At 41.6% G+C, this 19,136-nt stretch overlaps 2 protein-coding genes across 7 annotated transcripts in view; both read right to left on the bottom strand.

Moving 5' to 3' along the window:
* ZNF215 (zinc finger protein 215) overlaps nucleotides 1-19,136 on the bottom strand; it is a 113,850-nt gene that overhangs the window by 36,353 nt on the left and 58,361 nt on the right. For 2 of the 6 annotated variants that reach the window (XM_072794241.1, XM_072794243.1), the window contains exon 1: nucleotides 4,871-5,482. The exons of 1 other annotated variant lie outside the window; for it this stretch is intronic. The gene's annotated coding sequence lies outside the window, so the exon portion shown is untranslated. Of the gene's footprint in view, nucleotides 1-4,870; nucleotides 5,485-5,724; nucleotides 5,865-19,136 lie in introns of those variants that run through there. 3 more of the 6 variants (XM_072794237.1, XM_072794238.1, XM_072794239.1) reach the window with 3 other exon arrangements.
* Nucleotides 15,993-16,958, bottom strand: LOC140614865 (olfactory receptor 2D3). The gene has a single exon (XM_072794246.1). The coding sequence runs from the start codon at nucleotides 16,935-16,937 to the stop codon at nucleotides 15,993-15,995; it is 945 nt and encodes a 314-aa protein (XP_072650347.1). The 5' UTR covers nucleotides 16,938-16,958.

Here is a 19,136-nt window from a genome sequence, read left to right on the forward strand (position 1 = left end):
ACTGTATGATCTCTCCTATATGTGTAATCTTACAAAACAAACAAAAAGACAAGCTCAAAAAACAAATTGGTGCTTGCTGGAGAAGGGTGGCAGGTGGGAGAAATGGGTAAAGGCGTCAAAGGTTTAGGAAAAAAAAAAGCCTGAAGCAATGGGCAAAGTATCAATTTTCAATACTTTCCATTGTGTTTTATTGGAATCATATAACAACCATTAAAAACCCAGACACAGCACTCAATAGACTATTATCTATACATGTATAGGTCTGCTTATTAGCAGATCTTACAGATTGGCCAAAAGTTTGTTCACAAAAGTATTTCCTGACCTCATCTGTTGGCAATGTCTACTTAAAAGACCACTCAACATTCAAATATGGATTAGTAGACAGAGGGAGAGAACAATATATGGAGACCTATGAAAAGACAGTATAGAAGGAAAAATGCACAATGCTCAAAAAAGTCAAAGGAAAAAAACATTTTATTTTATTTTTATATATTTATTTTATTTTTTATTTATTTATGATAGTCACACAGAGAGAGAGAGAGAGAGGGGGGGGGGGGCAGAGACATAGGTAGAGGGAGAAGCAGGCTCCATGCACCGGGAGCCCGACATGGGATTCGATCCCGTGTCTCTAGGATCGCGCCCTGGGCCAAAGGCAGGTGCCAAACCGCTGCGCCACCCAGGGATCTCCAGAAAAAAACATTTTAGAATGCAACTTTCTGAAGAAAAAAATAGAAGTATGGAAATGAGTGGAATCTGTAAGACTAAAGGCAGAGGAAAATATACAGTAGCACTGTACTCTGTTGATAAAGTTAATTCCTATGGAGGTATAGGTTAACAATTCTGATACTGCTATACTGAACAATAAGTGGATCGCAGATGATGAGAGGCAGGTTTCTCCATGTTTCAGTAGTTTACAGATAATCAAGGGAAGGAAATAAGAATGACCCAGGCAGTAATGAATTAGAGTTGGAAATATCAATATGAACCTATATTTAGCTTAATACAGGTAAAAGTGGTTACATACAGAAGTACTTATAGATATTTGTATATACAGGGGTTGGTATACACACATATATTTCCTTGCTCTGTCAGCTGAGTGGACCTAGAAGCAAGAACATCCCAGAAGCAACAACACTTAGTTCCCAGATTTCGTTTTTTAATGTAATACAAGGAACCAAGGCTCTATAGAGAAACGGCTTATTCTAGAACTGGAGCAAAAGATATACGCTGGAGCATCTTGAAGTATTAGAAACTAAATAAGAGGGCAGCCCGGGTGGCTCAGCAGTTTAGCACTGCCTTCAGCCCAGGGCCTGGTCCTGGAGACCCAGGATCAAGTCCCACGTCAGACTCCCTGCATGGAGCCTGCTTCTCCCTCTACCTGTGTCTCTGCCTCTCTCTCTCTCTCTCTCATGAATAAATAAATAAAATCTTAAAAAAAAAAAAACAAAACTAAATAAGAGCTCAAAAACAAAAACACATGTACTGGATCATGTCATATACGTCCAGGAGTCAAGTGAGAGAACTCCCAGGGGCCAAAGCTGAAACAATATGAGCAATAACCTAAATCATAAAATTAATACTCATAAGCAATATAGATATATATGACTGACTGAATCAATCAATAAATAGGGAAGAATAGACCAATCTCTCATGCAGAAGAATTCCAAATATTTATGTAGATACTCAGCCTTCCAGGAAGTGGAGCATAACTCTGTCCCTTGAGTTTGGGCTCTGCATAGTGAATCCCTTTGGAAGAGTATATATGGAGGAGGGGAAAAGAGTAAATTTATAGTGGAGAAAGCTGAAAAATATATATCAGCCATGTGATCAAAGTTAATATTAATAATGACAGGTCACGCTGGCAGTATGTACCTTTGAGATGATGTGGTAGAAACAGCACTTTATCTCTGTGATTTTCCTCTCCCAGACCCATAACCCCAGTCTAATTATGAGAAAAATTCTAACAGACAAATGCTAATAGATGGGCTTCCCATACTATACCTGACTAGTACTCCTCAAAACTGTGAAGGTCATTAAAAGCAAGTCTCAGAAACTGTCACAGCCAAGAGGAGCCTAAGGACATATGACAACTTAATGTAATGTGGCATCCTGGGTGGGATCCTGGATCAGATAAAGGTCATTAGGTAAAAATCAAAGAAGTATGATTAAAGTATGGACTTCAGTTAACATGTCTATATTATTTCACTGACTGCAACAAATGTACCGTACTAATTTGTTACTAATAGGGGAAATGAGTGTGGGGTATGTGGGAATCCTTTGCACTATATTCTCAATTTTTCTGTAAATCTGAAATGATAAAATAAAAATTTTATTTAAGATATTAAAGACACTTGCCTGATGTATTCATATTCAAAAGGATGCATGGTAAATTTGTAGAACAGAATTAGGGAGTCATTTGGTAAAACAAGAGGAGATTAAGATAAATATCAAAATGGATTAAGAGACTGACAACCTTGATTGGAAGGAGTAAAGAACAAAAGGGACACTTCACTGAACCAATGATATGACAGACAAACCTAACAGTCTCTCCCGAAATGCTGAGGTAAAGGGAGAACAACATTTTATGGTGTAAAGCAAATTAAAATTATAGAGAAATTTTTTCAACTCAAAGTGATCCATGCATATGGCAAAAAGAAAAATGATCAAAAGCATATGAGAACTTTTATGATGAAAATCAAGTGTTCCACCCCACTCTCATTTCTATGCCCAGGTTTACTACAGAGAGGTGAGTTTTATTTAATTATATTTATTTTTTAAAGATTTTATTTATTTATAAATAAGTAGTTTAGTTTTCTTAGTTTTCTGTTCATACTTAAGCATTAGGGTGACTATTCCAGAGGGTCATACCAATTTTTACTTCTGTTGTATCAGTAGATTGGTTTCCTAATGGGCATCTACTCTGGGAGATCTTCCAAAGGCCAAGTATAAACAATGCACAGAAATACAATGAATTAAAAAGCACAAATGCATTATACCAGACAAAAATAAAACATTAAATGACCAAATTATGCTGAAATATGGCTTGCTAAATGTACCAAATGACATAATTGGAATATATTTATCACATATTCCTCAGAAAACGAAAGATGAAATCAACAATGAGATGCTAGAAACAGCAGAGATTATGGCAACTTTCTAAATCCTTAGCAAGATAAACTAAAATTAAGTAACAATATAGTAGATATGCAAAATGTATTTAAGTGTGATATATAAAACGAGATAGCACTTTTTAAAATAAGATTCTTTTTTTAAATTATTTGACAAAGAGAACAAGCAGAAAGAGCACCGGACAGCCCTGGTGGCTCAGCGGTTTAGCACTGCCTTCAGCCCAGGGCCTGATCCTGGAGACCCAGGATTGAGTCCCACATCAGGTTCCCTGCATGAAGCCTGCTTCTCCCTTTGCCTGTGTCTCTGCCTCTGTGTGTGTGTGTGTGTGTCTCTAAGGAATAAATAAAATCCTTAAAAAAAAAAAAAAAAAACAAGCAGAAAGAGTAGCAGAGAGGGAGAGGGAGAAGGAGGCTACCTGCAAAGCAATGAAACACATATGGGGCTCCATCCCAGGACCCTGGGATCATGACCTGAGCTTAAGGCAGGCACTTAACCAACTGAGCCACCCAAGCGGCCCTACAATGTAAGTTCTACTCAAGCACTTTTGAAAATGTTTACAAAAGCTACTATATATTTTTTTAATTTATTTTTTATTGGTGTTCAATTTACTAACATACAGAATAACCCCCAGTGCCCGTCACCCATTCACTCCCACCCCCCACCCTCCTCCCCTTCTCTCACCCCTAGTTCGTTTCCCAGAGTTAGCAGTCTTTACGTTCTGTCTCCCTTTCTGATATTTCCCACACATTTCTTCTCCCTTCCCTTATATTCCCTTTCACTATTATTTATATTCCCCAAATGAATGAGAACATACAATGTTTGTCCTTCTCCGACTGACTTACTTCACTCAGCATAATACCCTCCAGGCTACTATATTTTAAGTTACAAAAATCCTCAAATAAAAAGTATCTACCAGTTGTAGAGACCACCTTTATTATTAGAATGAAAACTAGAATTTAACAGAAACAGAAAAAACATTCTCAACTAATTTGAAATTTAAACTTTGCTTCTAAAATACCACTCAAATTCAAAACAATAAAAACATCACACATCATGAGTGAAGTAAGTCAATCGGAGAAGGAGAAACATATGGTCTCATTCATTTAGGGAATATAAAATATAGTGAAAGGTAATAAAGGGAAAAGGAGAGAAAATGAGAGGGAAACATCAGAGAGGGAGACAGAACATGAGAGACTCCTAACTCTGGGAGATGAACAAGGGGTGGTGGAAAAGGAGGTGGGTGGGGGGTGGGGGTGACTGGGTAATGGGCACTGAGGGGGGCACTTGATGGGCTGAGCACTGGGTGTTATGCTATACGTTGGCAAACTGAACACCAATAAAAAAAAAATAATTGGGGGGAATCCCTGGATGGCTCGGCAGTTTAGCTCCTGCCTTTGGCCCAGGACGTGATCCTGGAGTCCGGGAATGAGTCCCATGTCAGGCTCCCTGCATGGAGCCTGCTTCTCCCTCTGCCTCTCTCTCTCTCTGCCTCTCACGAATAAATAAATAAAATCTTTAAAAAAAAAATCACACATCAGAATCTATAGAGAACAGATCAAGTTCCACTGTTAGGCGATGTCAAAGCCTTACATACGTACTTGTTTAAGTTCCTAAACAAGAATGAGTCAACTGCAAGTGCAAGTGAGAAAACTGCAAGTGAGAAAAAGCAACAGAATATAGTGGGAATGGATAGGCTGAAAATATAAATTAATAACTCAGTCGGTATCAATAATTAAGGAACCTGAAGGTCGGAGACGTTCAGGAGGACCTGCTTGCAGTGAAGAGTCCAGAAAAGGAGCCGTTGGACGACAGAAGGTCAGCGTACGGCTGAGACTGCGAGCAGCCTCGCGCTGTGTAAGCGATGAACTGGGGCGAGCAAAGCCAAGAAGGGTCGGAGTTTAACCTCTGCAGTGAACGGCCGCCTCTCAGGACGGCGGTGGCAGGAGCGAGGGAGCTTCGAGTGCGAGCCAGGCCCACGGACACGGAGGGCGCGACAGGCGCAGGCGGCGGGAATCCAGGGCACTGAACCAGGGGCCACAGGGATGTTCAAGGGATTTTCTAGCACCGAGGACTCAACAGGTGCCAATCATGCGCAAGGTACTTTCTGTGGGGGAAGAGGTTGTTTCGTAGAGCAAGTTTACATGTCAACTAAAGAGCTGATAGGCAGTGGCCTAGGTAAAACCCCTTCGCGCCTGGCGCAGGGAGAGGGGCGCAGAGGGCCCGGTGCACACGGAGCGTCTGAAACCGAGAAAGACGCCTCGAAGCGTCCGCACTGGCGGGAGGTCAGGGATGACTGGGAAGAAGGCCAGTGGGATGCAGACTTCCCACCGCGTCTGCAGTCGACGCAGCCAGCCCCGTCACCCCGGCCCCCAAGCACCCCCGCCAGCCGCCCGAGGCCCGCAGGCCGCCCCCGCAGCAGGGCGGAGAGGCGGCGCCGCACGCGGCTCCCCGGGCTCCGGCGCGCACCCCTCCTCCTGCAGCCCGCGCCTCCCCGCCGCCCGCGCCCCCCGGGGTCCCGCACACACTGCGGGGCGCGCGCCCCAACCCGCGGACGCGCCGCAGCGGGGCTCCCCGCGCCGCACAGCGCGTCCTCACCGCCACCGAGCCGGTGGTCCCTGGGCGCGGCTCCCGGCAGGGCTCCGTTCCGTCCGCCCGGGCGCCAGGGGCGACGGCAGCCGCGGAGGCCGTGCGGCTCCGGGCGGGGGCAGCCGGCGTGGGCACTGACGCCCGAGCCAAGCAGCAGGGCACAGCCCGCCCTTCCGCGCCGCCCGGGTCCTGCGAGTCCCAGAAGCCCAGGCGCCCCCCCGACCCCGCCCCCGGGCGCGCGCACGCGCACCAGCCCTGGAAGGAGCCCCCAGCGGCCCCCGCGGCCCCAGGCCACCTGAGAAGACCCCGCCCCTCCCCAGCTCCAGGTCCCGCCCCCAAACAGCAGGCCCCGCCCCTCCTCGTCTCAGGCCCCGCCCCACATAAAGCCCCGCCCACTCCTATCCCCAGGCCCCGCCCCATCTCCAGGCCAGCCTTTCCCTAGGCCCCACCCACCCGTAGAAGGCTGTCCAACCAGGGGGCTGGGAGTGGGCGGCAGCAGGCCACAGTGAGGGTGGAGGTGAGGTTGAGGTGCAGGGAGAGGCCTGGCATATATTCTTAGCTTCCCCAGTCCCACCCATGTTAACTGCCGCAAATCCTCACCTTCTCCGCATCAACCCCACCCTATTAGCGTGGGACCAAACAAGGCAGAATTTCGAAAATATACTGGGATGTATAAAACATGGTGGTCCCTGATTAATCGATTCACGCATTCATTCTGGTTTCCATCCAAGTAAAAAGTCTCACGGAAGTATGGTGAGTTCAGTTTGGGCTTGTTAAGTACAAGATAACTCTGGGTCATCCAAGAAGCATTATCAAATAGGCAGATGGACCAGGGGTCCACAGTTTATTGGGGTCTGAGGCCAGAGGTGTACACTTTGTGTCTGTTCTGGGTGGATGATACTTGAGGCTATGGGGGATGACATTGCAGAAACGAAGAGAAAACGAGAAAACACTAAAAGAAGGTCCTGGCTTGAGGCCCAGAGGAAGACTCCACAGAATCAGTCACAGAGTTTAAATCTAGACCATGAATTCATCAAGGTAAAACAAAAGGGGAACTAGGAGCTTTTTGCTAACCTCCTCTGTGCTCACTACTGTCTTAAGCACATTATACGTAGCATCTCACTCATCACCACAAAACACTGTAAGGTGGAGATTAGCATCCCCAATTTGTTGCAACTAAAATCTGGCAAAGCTAAGCTCCAAGCTCAGATCACTTCTTACTCAGATCACTGCTGTTCACTCAATGATATTTTCCAAGATTGGGGGTAGGGTGTGTGCTATGAATTGTTTGTAATGAGGCTGACCTTTATGAAAGTCATAATAATGTAGCCAGGCAAAATTTATATTTTAACTTGTAAGTATTGCCAGGAAACAGGCTCAAAACCCAGTGAGAACAGGGAAATGGAAGAGGCACAAAGGAGGACAGAGAACACCCAGACCTTCTCTCCAACTTCTCATAGATATGAGGTTTCTGACCATGTGCCCTCAAAGGTCCCCTGAAGCCCTGAGTCCGCTATCTAATTGAACAAGATAATTTTTGGTTTCAGTCACTTCACTAAAGGTCCAGATTTTTTTAATGGAACAATCTTGTAAGGTTTCCCTCAATATATGACGTTCATTGTTCAGGTGAAGGACTCTCAAGCTCTCTGGGACTTGATCCTTGAGATGCATGCAATTGATTGCTACAAACTCCATTTCCTTCTAGCATCATGAAAACCAGATCTTCCAATATGGACCCATCTGTATTTATTTAATAAAAAGTACAGGGGCACCTGGGTGGCTCAGTTGATTTAGTATCTTTCTTGGGCTCTGGCTGTGATCCTAGGGGTGGAGAGCCTCTTCCCTCTCTGACTGCCACTCCCCCTGCTTCTGGCCTCTATGTAAAATAAATTAATATAACTTTTTAAAAATGGTGAGAAAGCTAGACTTGAGACAATACGCTTCCTACACTAATATTCTTTCAGCAAATTCTTATTGAGAATCTAATTTGTGGCAGATAGTGTACTAGCAGTTGCATTATATTAGTAAACACAATCAGAAGAGGACACTATATTTTATAAGATTTTATTTTTTTGTTTGAGAGAGAGAAAGCATGAAACGGGAGGGGCAAGGTTGGAGTGAGAGGAGAGAAGAGGGAGAGGAGAAGCGGTATTTGGTTTCACAGGCCATGTGTAATGGCCATATGTCAGTTTTTGGCTTCTGGTCATTTGGGTTGCCTTTCCACATTTATGGTCTTCTGTGTGTCTTGGGCTAGTTGGAGCCTGTCTCCCATCTTACAAGCTGAATACATCTGAAATTCAGTTTCTTGTCTTCACTGCGGCTATGGTTAGCTTGCAAGGTGGAGTCACGCAGTCTACATTCTGAAGTAGCTCTAGTGACATGAAAAAGCAAGAACAAGCCGTCTCTGTTGTTTTTTAAAAATAAACTTTATTTTTTTAGATCAGTTTTAGGCATATAGAAACTGAGAACACCCAGAGTGTTCATATGACACTTTCCCTTATTACTGACATCTTACATTATTATTATTGTATTTGTTACAATTAAGAAAATCAACATTGAGGGCAGCCCAGGTGGCTCAATGGTTTGGTACCGCCTTCAGTCCAGGGCCTGATCCTGGAGACCCAGGATGGAGTCCCACATCTGGCTCCCTCCATGGAGCCTGCTTCTCCCTCTGCCTGTGTCCCTGCCTCTCTCTCTCTCTCTGTGTCTCTCATGAATAAATGAATTAAATCTTAAAGAAAAAAAAGAAAATCAACATTGATATCCCATGATTTTAAGATTTATTTATTTATTTATTTATTTATTTATTTGAGAGGCAGCAGGGGGAAGTGCCTAGGGGGAAGTGCCTAGGGGGAAGTGGAACCCCAAATGGGGAATAATCCCACCACCTGAACATATTGAAATCATGACCTGGGCTGAATCCAAGAGTCAAACACCCAAGTGACTTAGCCACCAAGCCCCCTACTGATACAGTATTAACCAAAATTCATACTTCATTTGGATTTCTTTCTTTCCTTTAAAGAGTTGATGTATTCATTTGAGAGAGACAGCAGGAGTGTGGGGGGGAGGGGTAGAGGGAGAAGCAGACTCCCCCCTGAGCAGGGAGGCCCACATGGGGCTTGGTCCCAGACCCCGAGATAATGACCTGAGCCAAAGGCAGACGCTTAACTGACAGGGCCACTCAGGTGTCCCCAATCTTTTTTTTTTCTTCTCTTTTCCCTTATATCCCTTTTCTGATCCAGGATCCCACACAGGATGCCATATTACATTTACTGGGCATCTCTCCTTAAGATCCTCTTGGCTGTGACAGGTTCTCAGACTTGTGTTTTGCTGACCATTCTAGATTTAAAGAGTACTGATCACATATTTTATAGGAAGCCGACCTATTAGATTTGTCTGGTGTTCTCATGATTCGACTGAGTTTATGGGTTTAGGAGAGGGAGGTCACAAAGATAAAGTACTATCTCCATCACATCATCTCGAGGGCACATACTACCCACGTGATCACTATTGCTGTTCTCCTGGATCACCTGACTGACCTAGTGTTGGTCAGCACACAATTTCCTTTGTCTTTTTCTTTCAGGGGCAGAGGAAGCACCAACAGCCCAATTTCCAGCCTCAGTGAAGCAGCAGCTCCAGCAGCGGAGCCTGGGCTGATGGTGTTGGCAGAGCGACGTGCGCCATCTAGTGCTGAGTGGTAGCGACGTTGTCATCACACCCATTCTATCTGATTTTGGCCTGTGGTTTTGGCTGCAGGACCAGAATTACCATTATTTCAATATTTTTCCTTTTAACTTAAATCACTCATAGTGGGTCTTTCCTACTTGCAATCTAGAACCCTTATCTACATATTATTTTATTATTATTTTGGGGTGTATATAGGAAATATTTTCTTTAGAAGCTTTCTGGCAGATTATTTCTTGTCTCCCTCCATAGCAAGAGAGATAACATGTGTTGAGGGTTTTGTTTTGGTTTGTTTTGAGAGAGGTCATAGATTTTATTAGTAGTGTGAAAAAGTCCCAACACCATCTATTTTGATGGAATGAATGGGAGCATAATTCTCTCAGCATTTTGGTTATCCACTGCTGTATAATAAAACCATCTCAGAACTTAGTGCCTGAAAACTGTACCCATTTTATTTTGCTCAGGATTCTGTGGTTTCAGAATTTGGAGTGGGGATGGCAACTATTGGTAATAGCAATATTAAAAATATGACCATGGTGTGGATGGCTGAGTTCATTGGAAGAATGAAGATCAAGGAATTCTGTGAATGCAGAATCATTGAATATTTTTTTATGTGAAAATTAGAAAACCTAAGATCTATAACAGGAGTAGTGTGTTGGGGAAGTGACAGTGACCTACGGGGTTAAATCTTCAACGAAAAGGGGAAAATGACCAAGGAATCTAAAATTTTTTATAAAGTTCACAATTCAACTTTCTCAGCCATACCTTCTTTCTTCTTTCTTCTTCATGGCCAGACTTCTCTAAGTTAATGTCCAAATTTTCAGTTTACATTTCCTTATTTTTCTTCCTGTTGCTTAAACAGTATCATTTAGATCATCATGGGCAGCCTAATCAGCATTTTCACCTATTAGTGTTTTGTCCTTGTCTATAACACAAGTAGCACATGCTGCTTATATCAAAGTTTTCTCTGATCTTCACACCCCAGATTAGAATTTGTCTATTGTGGTCCAGCTCCAGTAAATTTAAAAATAGTAACAAATGCAAAAATGTGTATTGAAACACATAATGTGTCAGCTATTGCTCGGGGTATATTGGATACAATTAGAGTCAGATGAGAGAAAATGAAAAAGAGCTCATAACGTTTTTTTTTTAATAAATTAATTTTTTATTGGTGTTCAATTTACCAACATACAGGATAACACCCAGTTCTCGTCCCATCAAGTGTCCCCCTCAGTGCCCGTCACCCACTCACCACCACCCCCCCGCCCTCCTCCCCTTCCACCACCCCTAGTTCCTTTCCCAGAGTTAGGAGTCTTTATGTTCTTTATCCCTTTCTGATATTTCCCACACATTTCTTCTCCCTTCCCTTATATTCCCATTCACTATTATTTATATTCCCCAAATGAGTGAAAACATACACTGTTTGTCTTTCTCCAATTGACTTACTTCACTCAGCATAATACCCTCCAGTTCCATCCACGTTGAAGCAAATGGTGGGTATTTGTCATTTCTAATGGCTGAGTAATATTCCATTGTATACAGAGACCACATCTTCTGTATCCATTCATCTTTCGATGGACACCGAGGCTCCTTCCACAGTTTGGCTATTGTGGACATTGCTGCTATAAACATCGGGGTGCAGGTGTCCCGGTGTTTCATTGCACCTGTATCTTTGGGGTAAATCCCCAACAGTGCAATTGCTGGGTCGTAGGGCAGGTCTATTTTTAACTCTTTGAGGAACCTCCACACAGTTTTCCAGAGTGGCTGCACCAGTTCACATTCCCACCAACAGTGTAAGAGGGTTCCCTTTTCTCCACATCCTCTCCAACATTTGTGGTTTCCTGCCTTGTTAATTTTCCCCATTCTCACTGGTGTGAGGTGGTATCTCATTGTGGTTTTGATTTGTATTTCCCTGATGGCAAGTGATGCAGAGCATTTTCTCATATGCATGTTGGCCATGTCTATGTCTTCGTCTGTGAGATTTCTGTTCATGTCTTTTGCCCATTTCATGATTGGATTGTTTGTTTTTTTGGTGTTGAGCTTAATAAGTTCTTTATAGATCTTGGAAACTATCCCTTTATCTGATACGTCATTTGCAAATATCTTCTCCCATTCTGTAGGTTGTCTTTGAGTTTTGTTGACTGTATCCTTTGCTGTGCAAAAGTTTCTTATCTTGATCAACTCCCAATAGTTCATTTTTGCTTTTGTTTCTTTTGCCTTCATGTATGTATCTTGCGAGAAGTTACTGTGGCCAAGTTCAAAAAGGGTGTTGCCTGTGTTCTCCTCTAGGATTTTGATGGAATCTTGTCTCACATTTAGATCTTTCATCCATTTTGAGTTTATCTTTGTGTATGGTGCAAGAGAGTGGTCTAGTTTCATTCTTCTGCATGTGGATGTCCAATTTTCCCAGCACCATTTATTGAAGAGACTGTCTTTCTTCCAATGAATAGTCTTTCCTCCTTTATCGAATATTAGTTGACCATAAAGTTCAGGATCCACTTCTGGGTTCTCTATTCTGTTCCATTGATCTATGTGTCTGTTCTTGTGCCAGTATCACACTGTCTTGATGACCACAGTTTTGTAGTACAACCTGAAATCTGGCATTGTGATGCCCCCAGCTATGGTTTTCTTTTTTAAAATTCCCCTGGCTATTCGGGGTCTTTTCTGATTCCATACAAATCTTCAAATAATTTGTTCTAACTCTCTGAAGAAAGTCCATGGTATTTTGATAGGGATTGCCTTAAACGTGTAAATTCCCCTGGGTAACATGGACATTTTCACAATATTAATTCTGCCAATCCATGAGCATGGAATATTTTTCCATCTCTTTGTGTCTTCCTCAATTTCTTTCAGAAATGTTCTATAGTTTTGAGGGTATAGATCCTTTACCTCTTTGGTTAGGTTTATTCCTAGGTATCTTATGCTTTTTGGTGCAATTGTAAATGGGATTGACTCCTTTATTTCTCTTTCTTCAGTCTCAATGTTAGTGTATAGAAATGCCATTGATTTCTGGGCATTGATTTTGTATTCTGCCACGCTACCAAAATGCTGTATGAGTTCTAGCAATCTTGGGGTGGAGGCTTTTGGGTTTTCTATGTAGAGTATCATGTCATCGGCGAAGAGGGAGAGTTTGACTTCAATTAACAAAATCATGAATGAGAAAGGAGAGATCACTACCAACAGCAAGGAAATACAAACGATTTTAAAAACATATTATGAACAGCTATACGCCAATAAATTAGGCAATCTAGAAGAAATGGACGCATTCCTGGAAAGCCACAAACTACCAAAACTGGAACAGGAAGAAATAGAAAACCTGAACAGGCCAATAACCGGGGAGGAAATTGAAGCAGTCATCAAAAACCTCCCAAGACACAAGTGTCCAGGGCCAGATGGCTTCCCAGAGGAATTCTATCAAACGTTTAAAGAAGAAATCATACCTATACTACTAAAGCTGTTTGGAAAGATAGAAAGAGATGGAGTACTTCCAAATTCGTTCTATGAGGCCAGCATCACCTTAATTCCAAAACCAGACAAAGACCCCACCAAAAAGGAGAATTATAGACCAATATCCCTGATGAACATGGATGCAAAAATTCTCAACAAGATACTAGCCAATAGGATCCAACAGCACATTAAGAAAATTGGGGATCCCTGGGTGGCGCAGCGGTTTGGTGCCTGCCTTTGGCCCAGGGCACGATCCTGGAGACCCGGGATCGAATCCCACGTCGGGCTCCCAGTGCATGGAGCCTGCTTCTCCCTCTGCCTGTGTCTCTGCCTCTCTCTCTCTCTCTCTCTCTGTGACTATCATGAATAAATAAATAAAATCATTAAAAAAAAACGAAAATTATTCACCATGACCAAGTAGGATTTATCCCCGGGACACCAGGCTGGTTCAATACTCGTAAAACAATCAATGTGATTCATCATATCAGCAAGAGAAAAACCAAGAACCATATGATCCTCTCATTAGATGCAGAGAAAGCATTTGACAAAATACAGCATCCATTCCTGATCAAAACTCTTCAGGGTGTAGGGATAGAGGGAACTTTCCTTGACATCTTAAAAGCGATCTACGAAAAGCCCACAGCAAATATCATTCTCAATGGGGAAGCACTGGTAGCCTTTCCCCTAAGATCAGGAACAAGACAGGGGTGTCCACTCTCTCCACTGCTATTCAACATAGTACTGGAAGTCCTAGCCTCAGCAATCAGACAACAAAAAGACATTAAAGGCATTCAAATTGGCAAAGAAGAACTCATAACGGTTTTTAAATAAATACATGGATGCATGAATGAAAGAAAGAAGAAATTTAGCTACTAGATATTACTTCACTGGGGAGGTCTACTACAGTAGAGTCAGTAGTTCCTGACTCCTGACATCTGTTGTTCCTGGACTCATATCCATGGTAAGTGTAGAAAAAATTAACAGTTACATTAATTCCATCTAAACATGTGACTGATTAAAAGCTTGGGGAAAATAAGCAGGTGGCTGTCAGGCAGATTGCTTGTACTAAGCATTCATCAAACCTAAAGTGAAATGCAGAAGGACCATGCTAAAGAAGTTGAGTTACACTAAGATGTGGTTCTAGGCATCTAAGCCCATGGAGGGGTCAGCCTCAGGTTTGCAAATTCCAATTTCTAAAACCCTAAATTTTCTTTTGCTTTTGGAAGAGGGGATTCAATGGATAAAATGAGCTCATTCAAAGGAGGATGACCAGAATGAATACAGGGTGCCTGAGCATGTTAGATATAGGAACTTTAAAGAAACAAGTGAGTGATTGGCTGTGAGAATTGAATTTGGGCCAATACAGAAACTGACTTCAGAGGGTCATGGAATAGGAAAATGAAATTTTCCTATAGGACTAAAGGACTCAAACTAGAGAACGTGAGTTCAAGATACAGGAACATTGATTTTGACTTACCGTAGGAAGATCTTTGTAAAAGCAAAAAAGTATCGATAGTTGACCCTTGAACAATGCAGATTTGGACTGCATGGGTCCACTTACACATTTTTTTATACAGTACAGAACTGTGAATGTATTTTCTCCTATGATCTTCTTTATAACATTTTCTTTTCTCTAGCTTACTTTATTGTATGAATACAGTATATAATACACATACAAAATATGTGTTAATCGACTGCTCATTTTATTGGTAAGGTTTCCAGTGAACAATGCTATTAGCAGTTAAGTTTTAGGGGATTCAAAAGTTGTTACATGGATTTTCCAATATGCAGTGGTTGGCACATGTTGTTTGATTGTCAGCTGTATAAATGAAAAGGGATGATCCAAGATAGTAGAGAGGTATATAATCTTTTTTTTTTGAGAGGTATATAATCTTAAGCAAATGCTGGATAATCACTCAATAGAAATATTATGGACTGGTTTAAGCCTCAGAACTTTGTTTCAGTTAAATGTTAAATATCCTTTTTACCCTATAGTTTGTGTTTGCATGAAATTTGGGATATCAAGATAAAAAAATTTGTTGTTTTTGAAGTTTTCAGGAGAAAATATCATGAACTGGGAAGTATTTTGCCCTTGGTGGCATTTTACAAGATGAAATGCTTTGAGTCATGAATGATCCCATATTAAAGACTCTTCCAGATATATTGGTTGTTTCTATCAGAGCCTAATCCTAGATTTGTATGAGTGGGACATCTAAACCGGAAATGTCTTTGGTGTTAGAATCATGTATGCCAGTCATATTAGATGTTTATCAAAATAATTCAGTTTAAGCCTTAGATTCAGTTGTATCATGTTGAAAAAATATCCACATTAGCGGAATTAACCCACAAATTCCAAAATAGCACTTGTGTTTTATAATCAGGAAAACATAAACTTTTTATCCTTTTATTTCTCTCCTCTGTGTTCTAGCTCAGTGTGCATATTCATGGTTTTTAGAACATGTCTTCACTTTTATGCTTCTTGAATTAATTCATAACTGTCTACTAAAATCCTGTACCTCTTATAAGAATGTTACCAGAGTAACATAGTGGCTCACCAGTTGAGCATCTGATTCTTTTTTTTTTTTTAAGGTTTTATTTATTTATTCATGAGAGGCAGAGAGACAGAGAGGCAGATACACAGGCAGAGGGAGAAGCAGGCTCCATGCAGGGAGCCTGATGTGGGACTCGATCCCAGGACTCCAGGATCACTCCCTGGGCCAAAGGCAGACGCTAAACCACTGAGCCACCCAGGGATCCCAAGCATCTGATTCTTGATTTTGGTTCAGGTCGTGATTTCAGTGTCATGAGATGGAGCCTTCAATCAGCTCGATGCTAGGGATGGAGCCTGCTTAAACATTCTCTTTCTCTCTCCCTCTTCGCCTTGTGCTACCTGTTCATCCACACTCTCCATTTAATTAATTAATTAAATAGGGCCTCCTCAGTGACTCAATCGGTTCAACAGCTGACTTCAGCTCAGATCATGATCTCAGGATCTTGGGATGGTACCCCTCCTGGGCTATCCACTGAGCAGGGTGTCTGCTTGTCCCTCTCCCTCTCCTACTGCCAATCCACCAGCTCCTACTCTCGTTCTCTCTCAAAAACTAATACTAAACTAAGCTAAACAAATATAAAAGTCAAACCCTAGATCACCGCTGTTGAGAAAAGGACTTTCTTCCAGCTAGTTTTCTGAAAGCCCCTTTAACATCCTTGTTTCTCAGGCTATAAATTATGGGGTTCAACATTGGAGTCACCACTGTATAGAACACAGAGATCATTTTATCCTGCTCTTTTGTGGTCTTGGAGTTTGGCCGCATGTAGGCGAATATGCCTGAGCCATAGAACAGGACAACAACAATGAGATGGGAGCCACAGGTAGAGAAAGCCTTGAGCCTCCCCTCCCCAGACTGCATCTGGATCACAGTGGAGATAATATTCCAGTAGGAGACCAGAATCAGGCAGACAGGAGCTAAGAGGATGACCACGCCCATTGCAAAGATGGCCATTTCTGTGCTGTAGGTATCTGCTGAAGCCAGCTTCAGGAGGGCAGGAGGTTCACAAAAGTAGTGATTAATAATCTTCTGTCCTTGATAGGGTAGTTGAAAAGTAAAGGTGGTATCCACCAGAGACACGAGTGCTCCACTGGCCCAGGATCCAATGGCCAACTGGAGACACACCTGTTGGGTCATGATGCTAGAGTAGTGCAGGGGCTTGCAGACAGCCACGTACCGGTCATAAGACATCACTGCCAGCAGTGCACACTCTGTACACCCAGCCAGAAGGAAGACAACTATTTGTGCCATACACCCAAGAAAAGAAATCGTTTTCCTTTTTACCAGGAAATGGACCAACACCTGAGGGACGATGCTAGTAGAGAAACAGAGATCTGCGAAAGAGAGGTTTCTAAGAAAAAAGTACATGGGAGTGTGAAGTCGAGAGTCCATGAAGATGAGAATGATGATGAGCAGGTTCCCAAGCACAGTCAAAAGATAAATGAGGAGAAAAAGAACAAACAGCAGGATCTGGGTCTGCAAGTCCTGTGAAAGGCCCAGGAAAATAAACTCAGCCACAGAGGTTTGGTTTTCCTCTCCCATTGAGATTTATGCCTGTTTACCTGTTTGCACAAATAAAAAGAACAACCTTTTGGTTTGTAACATCAAGTCTTGTAGAAGAGTCTTATTTAAAGCTCATATTATAACCAAATTGGATATTTCTAGCTTTTTGCTACCCAAGTCATTCTAATTAATACTAAATATTAATTCTGATTGCTTGGTTGTAATTTCAACCCATTTCAATTTTTTTCCAAATATCCTCTTCCCAGTGCCATTTATCTATATTATGACATCGTTAAAGCCTTCCTGGCTAGTTCTCATATGAGGATTTGGGATTTGAATGGATTTTCTTAAATGGCTATACACATATTCCTACAAAATTACTGTTTACTGTTGGCACTATTGCCATGTACAATCCTGCACCACTAACTATTCAAAATACTACACATTTAATTATAACATATGCTTGAAAATGTGAAACAGCTTTCAGGCATCAAACTTAATTTGACTTCTTAAAAAAAACAGCAATTTTTTCTTGGCTTAGAAATAGAAGCTTGGGCAGCCCAAATGGCTCAGCGGTTTAGTGCTGCCTCAGCCCAGGGTGTGATTCTGGGGACCCGGGATCGAGTCCCATGTCAGGCTTCCTGCATGGAGCCTGCTTCTCCCTCTGCCAGTGTCTCTGCTTCTCTCTCTGTGTGTGTCTCTCATGAATAAAAAAATAAAATCTTAAAAAAAAGAAATAGAGGCTTATCACTTAATATACCAAGTATTGTTCTTTTTGGATTAAAGAATAAAATGCTAAAAGTAAAAGTAAAAAACCAGGAAAAACAAGTCAAAATTCTTGTGATATCTGGACAGGATCAGACTGACACAAAAGCCAAGAGACCATGAGGAAAACATGCAGAAGTTATAACATAAAATGAAAGGCTTTTGTGCGATAATAATATCATGAATAAATTTAAGTTGAACTACATACTGACAAAAATACTTAAAGATGTCAGATCAGAGGTAATGTCTTTAATACACTAAGATTACATATAAAACACCATGAAAATTGTTGAGTCCAAAAAATAATGAGCTAAGAACATGAACAGACTACTTACAAAGATGAAATGCAGGAAGAAGGGGAACTGAGTGGAAAATATTAGAAAGGGAGACAAAACATGAGAGACTCCTAATTCTGGAAAACAAAGGGGTGCTTAAGGGGAGGTGGATGGGAGGATGGGGTAGTTGGATGATGGGCACTGAGGAGGGCACTTGATGGGATGACCACTGGGTGTTACAGCGTATGTTGGCAAATTGAATTTAAATTAAAAAACAACAACAAAAAAAGATGCAATACAATTAGTTACTAAATATAAGAATACTTGATATTATTACAAGTAATTAAGTACAACAATGAAGGATACATTTTTCACCTTGGAAATTAGCTAAGATTTTAACAGAACAACCACATCACAAAATAGTAACTTGGATTTTATTTAAAACTTAACACATGACAAGCATGAAGGGTTTTAAAAGTACATTGTCTCAATGACATTATAAGGTAGACGTTATTAATCTTAGTTTGCAGATGAAAAAACTGAGGCATAGAAAAGTTTAGCTACTTTCCCCAAATTACACAATTAATAAACAGCAGGATTCATTAAGTGTAAAGTGAAGGTTTACAAAAAAAGACTTTTGTGTACAATGCAAGAGGGTAGGAAAAGTAGTCCAATCTGTCTGGAAAATAATTTTGTCAAATATACTAAAAACTTTAAATATTTGTATACCTTGACCGACTTCTCAATGGGGGGGAGGGAAAGATTTCCTTTTTACTGGTCTTTTCTTCCCCATGAAGAAGAATCTGATTTGTGACATTCTAGGATGTTGCTTGGTCCCTATTTACTACTGGCTAGGGTTACTGTGCTTTAAAAGGTCATGCATGTTCTATTTCCTCACTTCTTCATGGAACTGGACTAATAAATTGGAACAAGTCCCACTAAACTGTAAGAAAGGTTGAAGATTTTGAAAGACTTTAGACCAAGTGCCCCAACCCAGGCTTATCAGAGTTCTGAACTAGAGTGACATTCGGGACTAGCACAACTAATAAAAAGCAGTCTGTTATTTTTCATATTTCTTGTTTCTTTTGTAGGACTCTAAGGAGAGGAATGACCAGGACTAGAATATTAGGAGTTTTTGAGTCCCTAGGCCTAATATCATATAATATCCTCAAATATTATGCCAATTTCTAAATCCAAT

The sequence above is a fragment of the Canis lupus genome, chromosome 23, assembly GCF_048164855.1.
Source record: "Canis lupus baileyi chromosome 23, mCanLup2.hap1, whole genome shotgun sequence".
In the NCBI taxonomy this organism is placed as follows: Eukaryota; Metazoa; Chordata; class Mammalia; order Carnivora; family Canidae; genus Canis; species Canis lupus.

Coding starts and splice junctions, on each gene's coding strand:
- LOC140614865 (XM_072794246.1), bottom strand. CDS start 16,937: ATGGGAGAGGAAAACCAAACCTCTGTGGCTGAGTTTATTTTCCTGGGC.